Source organism: Pelophylax lessonae (genome assembly GCF_965119305.1).
Source record: "Pelophylax lessonae genome assembly, chromosome: 1".
In the NCBI taxonomy this organism is placed as follows: Eukaryota; Metazoa; Chordata; class Amphibia; order Anura; family Ranidae; genus Pelophylax; species Pelophylax lessonae.
Window position 1 is genome coordinate 185,826,893 of NC_138768.1, and position 12,297 is coordinate 185,839,189.

General features: G+C 47.3%; 1 protein-coding gene across 1 annotated transcript in view; it reads right to left on the minus strand.

The window, feature by feature from the left end:
• Nucleotides 1-1,603: 1,603 nt before the first annotated feature.
• Nucleotides 1,604-12,297, minus strand: part of TICAM2 (TIR domain containing adaptor molecule 2) — a gene marked incomplete at its 3' end in the record, with an annotated part of 88,534 nt that continues 77,840 nt past the window's right edge. Inside the window, exon 2 of the mRNA XM_082267485.1 lies at nucleotides 1,604-2,262. Coding sequence (XP_082123611.1) covers nucleotides 1,604-2,233 — 630 coding nt within the window. The 5' untranslated portion in view covers nucleotides 2,234-2,262. The remainder of the gene's footprint in view (nucleotides 2,263-12,297) is intronic.

Here is a 12,297-nt window from a genome sequence, read left to right on the forward strand (position 1 = left end):
AGTATTGAGTTTACAGCTTGTATAACAGGGTAGATTTGCTTTCCCCTCAAAATAACTCAACGCACAGCCATTAATGTCTAAACCGCTAGCAACAAAAGTGAGTACACCCCTAAGTGAAATTGTCCAAATTGGACTCAATTAGCCGTTTTACCTCCCCGGTGTCATGAAACTCGTTAGGGTCACAAGGCCTGAGGAGTGAATGGGGAGCAGGTGTGTTAAATGTGGTGTTATCGCAGTCACTCTCTCATATTGGTCACTGGAAATTCAACATGGCACCTCATGGCAAAGAACTCTCTGAGGATCTGAAAAAAAGAATTGTTGCACTACATAAAGATGGCCTAGGCTATAAGAAGATTGCCAAGACCCTGAAACTGAGCTGCAGCACGGTGGCCAAGACCATACAGAGGTTTAACAGGACAGGTTCCACTCAGAAAAGGCCTCGCCATGGTTGACTAAAGAAATTGAGTGCACATGTTCAGCATCATATCCAGAGGTTGTCTTTGGGAAATAGACGTATGAGTGCTGCCAGAATTGCTGCAGAGGTTGAAAGGGTGGGGGATCAGCCTGTCAGTGCTCAGACTATAAGTCGCACACTGCATCAAATTGGTCTGCATGGCTGTAGTCCCAGAAGAAAGCCTCTTCTAAAGATGATGCACAAGAAAACCCACAAACAGCTTGCTGAAGACAAGCAGACTAAGGGCATGGATTACTGGAACCATGTCCTGTGGCCTGTTGAGACCAAGATAACTTATTTGGTTCAGATGGTGTCAAGCATGTGTGGCAGCAACCAGGGGAGGAGTACAAAGACAAGTGTGTCTTGCCTACAGTCAAGCATAGTGGTTGGTGTGTCATGGTCTGGGGCTGCATAAGTGCTGCCGCTACTGGGGAGCTACAGTTCATTGAGTGAACCATGAATGCCAACGTGTACTGTCACTTACTGAAGAGAGCATGATCCCCTCCCTGGGCCGCAGGGCAGTATTCCAACATGATAACGACCCCAAACACACCTCTATGATGACCACTGCCTTGGTAAAGAAGCTGAGGGTAAAGGTGATGGACTGGCCAAGCATGTTTCCAATCCTGAACCCTATTGAGCATCTGTGTGGCATCCTCAAATGGAAGGTGGAGGAGCCCGAGGTCTCTAACATCCACCAGCTTAGTGATGTCGTCATGGAGGAGTGGAAGAGGACTCCAGTGGCAACCTGTGAAGCTCTGGTGAACTTCATGCCCAAGAGGGTTAGGGCAGTGCTGGAAAATAATGGTGGCCACACAAAATATTGAAACTTTGGGCCCAATTTGGACATTATCATTTAGGGGGTGTACTCACTTTTTCTTTTCCAGCAGTTTAGACAATAATGGCTGTGAGTTGAGTTATTTTGAGTGGACAGCAAATTTACACTGTTATACAAGCTATACACTCACTACATTCTAGCAAAGTGTAATTTCTTCAGTGTTGTCACATGAAAAGATATAATAAAATAGTTACAAAAATGTGAGGGGTGTACTCACTTTTGTGAGATACTGTGTATATATATATATATATATATATACACATCATATATATATATATGATATGTATATATATATAATATACATATAAATCTTATATTTCTCTTTGTTCCATGCTCTCTTTCTCAGCCTTCCATATTGCAAAATGCTTCTGATATATGGAGTCCTGGAAGGTTCTTTCCACTAGCCGATTGAACTCTGGACTCTTTTCTTCCAAGGCGTTAAAAAGATTTATTGGAAAGGGTGTCTTGTCTCTTGGCAGGTAATTGTCTTTTGGTCTCACTGGGATCACGGTGTTATATTTATGATACATATTAATGGAATTGATTAACGTGGCATGGGACTGGAACTCACACCAAGTTTCTTTGAGGAAGTTCTCAGTGAGTAATATAATAGTCCAGGCTGATCCATTTACTGCATTGTCCAGGGTTTTTAATATATGGTGTCCTGCAGGCATTTCTGCAAATATAAGTCCTGGCTTGATGTGGAAAGTGTCTTGCAATAAATCCTTCATTCTCATGGCCTCATTTATATCTGTTTCAGCATGAAGAATTACAAATTTATAAAACACTTCATCGTTGTCTTCATTGAGTGAAGAGTCCATTTGTGTTGTCACCGTGTTGTTGTTTGAGCGACATGCAGGTTCTTCCGTACTGATCTGATTTTTATTTGCTCTGCCAGTATCTAATGGAGGTTTCCTTCGTTGATTAATGTTTCCCATCATGTTAATTCATTATCCCCTTTTAGTGCGTCCTAAAATAAATAGAAAGAAGTTTATTTACTTAGATTTCTATTTAATTAGACGTGGAAATGGTAAAAGAAAGTGCAATAGCATAATCATTTATAGAATGTTCATACCACATGTTATAAAAATATTTTCTCTGGCATCTGGCAATTCCATTTTTGGCACTAATAACCAAAAATCATATTAAATTACACCTGTCAAAAGACAAAAAAAAAAATGGGCTGCCATTGCAAGTTCTGTGTAGGCAGAAGCTGCCATGTAAATTAACTTTGCACTCCCCTCTACTCACTTGGCGAGAGCACTGTTGGGGGGTCCCAAAGGTGGACAATGTGGACAATGTGCTGAGATAGACTGGACTTACTAATTGCTAACAAGGTATGATCTATTATTGGGCGAAGGCACCAGAAGGTACCAGGGCTTGAGTACTGAATACCAAATGATGTTTATAGGAGCAGTCACTATATCTGGTCTCCCACAGTACACAGAATATGGAAACGCATTAGTCTTAGTAAATATAAACATGCTTAATACCTTTTCTCATCAGCAGTATATAGCAGTCTTGTGACTTCTATCAGTGTCTGGTTAAAGCTTGTGGGAGGAGTTTTCATTCTCCCCTGGTTGCCCTATAAGGCTGCAGGACCCCTGACCCTCCGTCTGAACAGTGCTGATTGGCCTTGCGCTGATCACATGCACCCTCCCAAAAAAAAAAAAAACTCTCTAGCAATAAACACCAAACTGAGCATGTGCTTGTGTGGAAGAACAGGAGGAACAGAGGAGATGGGATAAAACAGTCTTTTTAAACAACATTCAGGTTAACACCTTAGGTTCCACAGTGAGTATTACAAGCATGCTTTACTCCATATATAGACTGATATTACTGTTGTGGGTTTAGTAACACTTTAATCCTTTTTAGATTGTATCACCATTGCTAGTGACTACAGTATAAAGCTGGTCAAAGATGGTTCGAATCTCGGCCAGTTCAGCAGGGACCTACCAAGATTCGAACCATCTACAGGCAGGCTGATTGTAACAAATTAGGTCCATCAATCAACTTGGGTACAACCAGCATGCTAAAATTTTACATGTGATTTTTGCCAGGGGCTATAGCTGCTAGCAATAATCGCTGTGTTCTTCCAGCAGGAGCGGTTTCCCGCGCCCCCCATGCCCCCACCACCTCCGCCATGAGAACACAATAGCTCTGCAGACAGTGTTGATGGGGGAATTGAGTGATTTTCTTTCCTGCAACCTGTATTTGCAGTGAAGAAAATTGCATCATCTATCGCCTGTCTAAGTGTGTTATTATGGATAACAGCCAGCCAGGAAGCTCAGCTGACTTGGTGTAGATGACGGAGGTCCCTGGTAGGGAAGGAGCCTGTGTGCCTGGCTTTCCTCCCTAGCGATCAGTACCCTAGATTGGGTTTGATTGCATTATGGGGCCTTCTAGGGACCCGGCCTAAGCGGTCATAGAAGCCTTGGGGAATAAAGCGTAGGTGGAGTATGGTGTTGAGCTTCCTGCTGTTTATCTGTATGTTACCGGGTCATTTCTGAATAGACTATATAGCGGTGTGAAGAGAAGAAGCAAAGAGACCAAAACCGATGTCAGTGTCCCAGGGAGAGGTGACCAGTGTTGGTGAAGACTGATGCAAGCTATGCGGCACCAGCTCAAAAATGTAACACAAGAGGTTAAAGTGTATCAAAGACCTGATATCGGAAGTGTTGTGTCAGAGAGAAGAATGAGCCAAGTAACAGAAACCAAGAATCAAGCTATATGTATGTTAGGGAGAAGTGTTGCTCATAATGTAGAGCCACACCATGCACTGTGTTTACCTCTGTCTGCCTCTGGGAAGCATGAACACACACTTCCCCTGTGTCCCCACCTAAACCTGCTTACATCTGGTATGGGTCCTGGAGCTTGGAAACTTTGTAGAGTCCTGGATGAAATGAAGCTTCCAACCCTGGGTCCACATTTTGCTGGTAAACGGCACACTGATTATGCAGGTTGGCTTAGTTTTTTATTTTTAGGAAGCAGATTGTAGTGCAGGGCTCTTCCGCACACTATCCTAAATAAAAAAATTATATGTCCTTAAAAATATGTAATCAACTAATTTAGTTCCGTAATTATTATGTTAACTGATGCATGCTGATGCTGCTAAATGTGGCTTGAGTATCTAGGCATCAATGATACATGGCCACAAAAGGGTTAATGCAGGTTATAAGCAACATCTGGTAATATACTTTAAAACAGTTAGTATCATTGGAACTTCACTGGAAATCCAGTGTTCTTTCTTTAAAGGCTATAATTCAGATATGTAAAACTAGGTAATAAAAGGATTATGCAGTTTTTATTAGGAAACATTTTCTGAACTGACTTTAAAGTAAGATTTAGCAAGACAAGTACTCACCAAAAATAATTTTGTAGAGCTTTATGCAATTGAAGTCTAGGATTTTTACACTCTATTTTTACAGTTCTAAAACATTTAACTATTTCTGATTTATAAATGTATATCTAAAACTAAAGCCCCGTACAAACGATAAGAAAATCTGAAGGGAAATTTCGTCCGACGACCGATCTGTCGATTTTCGGATTGTTAGTATGGTGCTTTCGACAGCCGACTCCGACTTTTCGGCTGACAAAATCCTGATGTGCAGGCTATAAAATTTTTGTTGTCCGTAATACAACGTCCGATTTTCATCTCATTAGTACAGATTTCGACGGAAAAAATCTTAAGAGCAAGACTAGGCATGCTCAGAGACGAAAGAACACATACAAAGCAATCCAACACATGACATCACTTCTGAAGTACGGGGAAATTCGTATGAAAATATCCTCTTCACTTTCCACATCAGACTAGCATGCCACAAAAAACGGACGACAGATCGTTCGATAATCTGATCGTGTGTACGGGGCTTTAGACTATCTGCTCTCTGTTAGAGCTATCTATGTCCCTACTGGGAAGCATAGGAGTAAAGAGAAATCTCAATAGGATATAAACAGCAAACAAAAACCTTGAGAGGCATTTCTATTTCCTATTCTATTCAGACTTTAAAAAGTTTTGGTTTTTATTATACATTTTAAAACTTTTAAATACTGTTTTAGTTTTAAAAAATTTCCCGTTTCAGACCTTACATTTTTACTACGAAACTGCAAGTAATACTAGGTATTGTAGTTCCTCCATACCACTAAAATGTGATATAGGTATGTACAATAAGGGTAAATTACAAATGCACACTCACTGTGGTAGGATTTTAGCTTATGCTTCTTGACTGTCAAACATTTATGCACTGTTCAGATCTCACGTTTACAGAAACTAGAGTTTCTGCTCACAATGTTTAAAGTGCGATTTACATGCTGTAGGGACTCGCATCAAATGTAGAGCGTTAAGGATACCGCCACCCCCTGTTTCTTCTTTAAGAGCTTTCCTTGCCCATTTTTATTAAAAGAATGTTCACTACACAAAACTTGAGTTTACCTCGCAGGGGTTTTCAGCATTCCTTTGCTCATCAACATTAACGTCCTTCAGCCTTTTTAGCTCTCATTTGCAGCACTGTTGCTCTGACCTTAGGCCCCTTTCACACATACTGCCCGTTTGTCCATTTTTCATCCATCCGTTGATGGATGAAAAACGGACATCAATGTATCTCTATGTAAAAATGGATGACAACGGATGATCATCCGTTAACATCCGTTTTCATGCGCTTTCGTCAATGTCCGTTTTTTGGAACGGATGAATGCCCTATTTTTCATCCGTCAAAAAAACGGATTGGACGAAAAACGGATGTTAACGGTCAAACGGTCCGTTTTTCATCCCTTTTTGCAATGGTAGTGGATGTAAAAAAATGGATGAAAAACGGATGAAAAAACGGATGAAAAACTGACACATTTTGACGTGACTGACCTGATGAACTGAACGGACCGTATGTGTGAAAGGGGCCTTACACTTCAGGCCCTTGTCTGTCTCCCACAGACGGTTAGCCCACCAACAGGGTGCATACCGATAGCAGCCTCATGCTGCACTGATTCCCATGTGGAGCTCTCCTGACTCCTGGGCCAGACCTCCTCTCTTCCGAGGTGGAGCCCAGAACCATGGTCAGGTCAATATTAAAAGCCAGCACATACCTGACCAATTAGTATGCTGGCTATACTGAATGGCTAGACCCAGGGTTGGAGATTTCATCCCACCCAGATCATTTTGAAATCTCCAGGCTCCAGGTCTCAAACTGGACTTTTTAAAACACTGAGAAAACTGAAAAGCCAGTTTCCTCTTAATTTCACAAGCTCCTCAACCTGCCTGGCTGAGAATTCTGGATCACAATCACTTTCTAGACCCTGGCAGGGCAACACTCTGCCACAATGCATTACCAGGTGTAATGAATATGGAAGCACATTCACTTTAATGGACTCAAAAGAAGCACCTGCAAACTTAAACGCACATTTTGCTGCAATGGCTGCACGATCCTGTTGTGCAACAATCCTGCCAAAATGGCACCATATTTGGGGTGCCAATTAATAATAATGGCACCCAAACGTACATTGCGTGTTCTGCCGTGATTCTGCCTGCGCTTCCAAATTGCCTAATGAGAGTAGGGCCTTACACAGAAAGGCAGTCCAATCAGGGCCGGCCCTACCATGGGTCCCGGTGGGACCATGGGACCCAGGCGGCACTTAGAGAGGGGCAGCCCCCGGCCGCCTCTTCTCTTCGTCTATTGCTAAAAAGAAAAAAAAGGTCTGCGGCCGGCCTGACATGCACACTGCGCATGCGCCGCCGCTTGGAAAAGCCCGTAAACATTCGGCTATTTCCGGGAATAGCCGAACATGTACGAACTTTACCGAGCGGCGGGCGGTGCATGCGCAGTGTGCATGTCAGGCCGGCCGCGGACCTTGTGCCGACGTTCGTTTCCCCAGGCACTCGGCTCTGATCGGAACTCCGCCTCCCCAGCACACATGGATTCCGCCCCTCCAGCTTCCACCAGCCTTCTGCACTCCAGCTCCGCCTCCCCAGCCATTTTTAAATCCTAAGGCGCCCTCTAGGAACAGGTAAGTGAGACTGCTCCACACACAGCCACACTACCTGCCATAATGCTGGGCTGCAGGCATACTACAGAAGATGCAAAAACAAAAATTGTGGTAGTGATCCAACATGGAGCACTCCCACGGAAAGCCAACTGAGGATACTCGAGCAAGGAAATTAGTGCAAAACGGTAAATTTTATTTAGGCACTTGTGCCAATAAAAAAATGAGAAAAAAGGTTAAATACAAGGCAATGGAGAGATACACTGTTTGGACATTGTTAAAAAACATATAATAAAAAGTGGCATTAGACACATGTAACAGTAGAGACTGGAGCCGGTCAATACCGGATGAGGATGATCTAGTAATATATCTGGACTGGCTAATACACTCAAGGGTGAATAAAGACAAGAAAACCAGATACTAGTATATATAACTCATACGTGACCTCACATACCACCAGACATGTATCGAACAATGAGCTCGGTACGGATGCCAGGTGGTATGTAATGACCTATGGATGCATCCAATAGCACAATGGAAAACGTACTTAGATGGAAATTAATGAAAGTAAATGACCCACTGTTACTGGGTGAAACTCACAGCACATCCATGTGGGTATATACACGGGGCACGGAAGATTGTGCAGTCCTCTCAAAACGGAGATGTGTGGGGGCTGTGAGCTCCAACTTCAAAAAAGAAGGGGGTGAATGGTAGAAAGTTTGTGCTAATCGGTCGCTGGAGTCCAGTAACGCCCCCGGTTTTGGCTGCTGGATATGCCGGTGAAGTGGAAATGTCCTCATACGGTAAATTGGGGTCCAGCCAGCAGGGGAATAGCTCCACAGGTATAAGTGTAAATGCAAGTTTTACCTGCAGGTGTAGTGAGGATATATGATCCAGCTGGGCTCCAAGTGGGATCCAAGGAGGTATAGAGCTCCGTCTAAGTCCCGCTGAACTGTGCGGTCCGGTCCGCTGTCTGTTTCCGAGCGGCGTTCGACCCGGTTGTCGGCTACCACGGCATGGAGGATTCGGTTACTTCCTGGTGTGAGTGAACAGCGTCACTTCCGGTAGGATCGATCCGCCGGGTGCCAGGTGAGGGGAACAGCCGCTGACAGTGACCAACGAGATGGCAAGCCGTGGGGGCTATACTGCACAGGGGGACAGCATGTGAGGAATGCCACAACGCCAACGCTGACGCGTTTCACCGACGGGCTGTCGGTTTCTTCAGAGCTGGTGGTGTAATCCAGGGTGCCCGCCTTTATGATGGACCTAATTGGTTACAACAAATTAACCATATCACTACCATTACAGCATTTAACCCATTCATGGGAAATCAATAGAGATTATTTCTCCAATGGATAGAAGGCACCCGTATCTTGGAGTAAAGTGATTAGGTCAATCATGCGGGGTGGCACCACAGGAAATGTCGGCGTTCATTTTGTAAACGAACAGAAATACATATGAGAATAAAAATACTGCATAATACAAATACATTGTACAATGAATGTGACATCACAGATAAAACTAATTAGTCTATGTAATTGCACACCACCGTGGGAACCTATAGGTTGTTGTAACCAATTAGGTCCATCATAAAGGCGGGCACCCTGGATTACACCACCAGCTCTGAAGAAACCGACAGCCCGTCAGTGAAACGCGTCAGCGTTGGCGTTGTGGCATTCCTCACATGCTGTCCCCCTGTGCAGTATAGCCCCCACGGCTTGCCATCTCGTTGGTCACTGTCAGCGGCTGTTCCCCTCACCTGGCACCCGGCAGATCGATCCTACCGGAAGTGACGCTGTTCACTCACACCAGGAAGTAACCGAATCCTCCATGCCGTGGTAGCCGACAACCGGGTCGAACGCCGCTCGGAAACAGACAGCGGACCGGACCGCACAGTTCAGCGGGACTGAGACGGAGCTCTATACCTCCTTGGATCCCACTTGGAGCCCAGCTGGATCATATATCCTCACTACACCTGCAGGTAAAACTTGCATTTACACTTATACCTGTGGAGCTATTCCCCTGCTGGCTGGACCCCAATTTACCGTATGAGGACATTTCCACTTCACCGGCATATCCAGCAGCCAAAACCGGGGGCGTTACTGGACTCCAGCGACCGATTAGCACAAACTTTCTACCATTCACCCCCTTCTTTTTTGAAGTTGGAGCTCACAGCCCCCACACATCTCCGTTTTGAGAGGACTGCACAATCTTCCGTGCCCCGTGTATATACCCACATGGATGTGCTGTGAGTTTCACCCAGTAACAGTGGGTCATTTACTTTCATTAATTTCCATCTAAGTACGTTTTCCATTGTGCTATTGGATGCATCCATAGGTCATTACATACCATCTGGCAACCGTACCGAGCTCATTGTTCGATACATGTCTGGTGGTATGTGAGGTCACGTATGAGTTATATATACTAGTATCTGGTTTTCTTGTCTTTATTCACCCTTGAGTGTATTAGCCAGTCCAGATATATTACTAGATCATCCTCATCCGGTATTGACCGGCTCCAGTCTCTACTGTTACATGTGTCTAATGCCACTTTTTATTATATGTTTTTTAACAATGTCCAAACAGTGTATCTCTCCATTGCCTTGTATTTAACCTTTTTTCTCATTTTTTTATTGGCACAAGTGCCTAAATAAAATTTACCGTTTTGCACTAATTTCCTTGCTCGAGTATCCTTAGTTGGCTTTCCGTGGGAGTGCTCCATGTTGGATCACTACCACAATTTTTGTTTTTGCATTATTGTATATACCAACGGTTACTCTATGCTTTTTCTCTAGTCCTAGCTGTGTTACCATACACAATTGGGTGACTAGGCATATTATATGTTCCAGTACTTTTGAGGCCCACTACGGATTACCATATATCCTGTTTTGTTTATACTACAGAAGATGCAGTGCTGCGGGCATGGTACATGCCCACAGCACTGCATCTCCTGTAGTATGCCCGCAGACCCGCATTCTCCTGCACCATGCCCGCACCCTGCATTCTCCTGCACCATGCCCGCACCCTGCATTCTCCTGCACCATGCCCGCACCCTGCATTCTCCTGCACCATGCCCGCAGCCCCGCATTCTCCTGTACCATGCCCGCACCCAGCATTCTCCTGCACCATGCCCGCAGCTCTGCATTCTCCAGCACCATGCCCGCATTCTCCTGCACCATGCCCGCAGCCCCGCATTCTCCTGTACCATGCCCGCAGCCCCGCATTCTCCTGTACCATGCCCGCAGCCCCGCATTCTCCTGTACCATGCCCGCAGCCCCGGATTCTCCTGCACTATGTCAGCAGCTCCGCATTCTCCTGCACCATGCCTGCAGCCCCGCATTCTCCTGCACCATGCCTGCAGCCCCGCATTCTCCTGTACCATGCCCGCAGCCCTGCATTCTCCTGTACCATGCCCGCAGCCCCGCATTCTCCTGTACCATGCCCGCAGCCCCGCATTCTCCTGTACCATGCCCGCACCCTGCATCCTCCTGCACCATGCCTGCAGCTCCGCATTCTCCAGCACCATGCCCGCAGCCCCGCATTCTCCTGCACTATGCCCGCAGCCCCGCATTCTCCTGTACCATGCCCGCAGCCCAGCATTCTCCTGTACCATGCCCGCAGCCCCGCATTCTCCTGTACCATGCCCGCAGCCCTGCATTCTCCTGTACCATGCCCGCATTCTCCTGTACCATGCCCGCAGCCCCGCATTCTCCTGTACCATGCCCGCAGCCCCGGATTCTCCTGCACCATGTCAGCAGCTCCGTATTCTCCTGCACCATGCCTGCAGCCCCGCATTCTCCTGCACCATGCCTGCAGCCCCGCATTCTCCTGTACCATGCCCGCAGCCCTGCATTCTCCTGTACCATGCCCGCAGCCCCGCATTCTCCTGTATCATGCCCGCAGCCCCGCATTCTCCTGTACCATGCCCGCACCCTGCATCCTCCTGCACCATGCCCGCAGCTCCGCATTCTCCAGCACCATGCCCGCAGCCCCGCATTCTCCTGCACTATGCCCGCAGCCCCGCATTCTCCTGTACCATGCCCGCAGCCCCGCATTCTCCTGTACCATGCCCGCAGCCCCTCATTCTCCTGTACCATGCCCGCAGCCCTGCATTCTCCTGTACCATGCCCGCAGCCCCGCATTCTCCTGTACCATGCCCGCAGCCCCGCATTCTCCTGTACCATGCCCGCAGCCCCGGATTCTCTTGCACCATGTCAGCAGCTCCGCATTCTCCTGCACCATGCCTGCAGCCCCGCATTCTCCTGCACCATGCCCGCAGCCCTGCATTCTCCTGTACCATGCCCGCAGCCCCACATTCTCCTGTACCATGCCCGCACCCTGCATCCTCCTGCACCATGCCCGCAGCTCCGCATTCTCCAGCACCATGCCCGCAGCCCCGCATTCTCCTGCATTATGCCCGCAGCCCCGCATTCTCCTGTACCATGCCCGCAGCCCCGCATTCTCCTGTACCATGCCCGCAGCCCCGGATTCTCCTGCACCATGTCAGCAGCTCCGCATTCTCCTGCACCATGCCTGCAGCCCCGCATTCTCCTGCACCATGCCTGCAGCCCCGCATTCTCCTGTACCATGCCCGCAGCCCTGCATTCTCCTGTACCATGCCCGCAGCCCCGCATTCTCCTGTACCATGCCCGCAGCCCCGCATTCTCCTGTACCATGCCCGCAGCCCCACATTCTCCTGTACCATGCCCGCAGCCCTGCATTCTCCTGTACCATGCCCACAGCCCCGCATTCTCCTGTACCATGCCCGCAGCCCCGCATTCTCCTGTACCATGCCCGCAGCCCCGGATTCTCCTGCACCATGTCAGCAGCTCCGCATTCTCCTGCACCATGCCTGCAGCCCTGCATTCTCCTGCACCATGCCTGCAGCCCCGCATTCTCCTGTACCATGCCCGCAGCCCTGCATTCTCCTGTACCATGCCCGCAGCCCCGCATTCTCCTGTACCATGCCCGCAGCCCCGCATTCTCCTGTACCATGCCCGCACCCTGCATCCTCCTGCACCATGCCCGCAGCT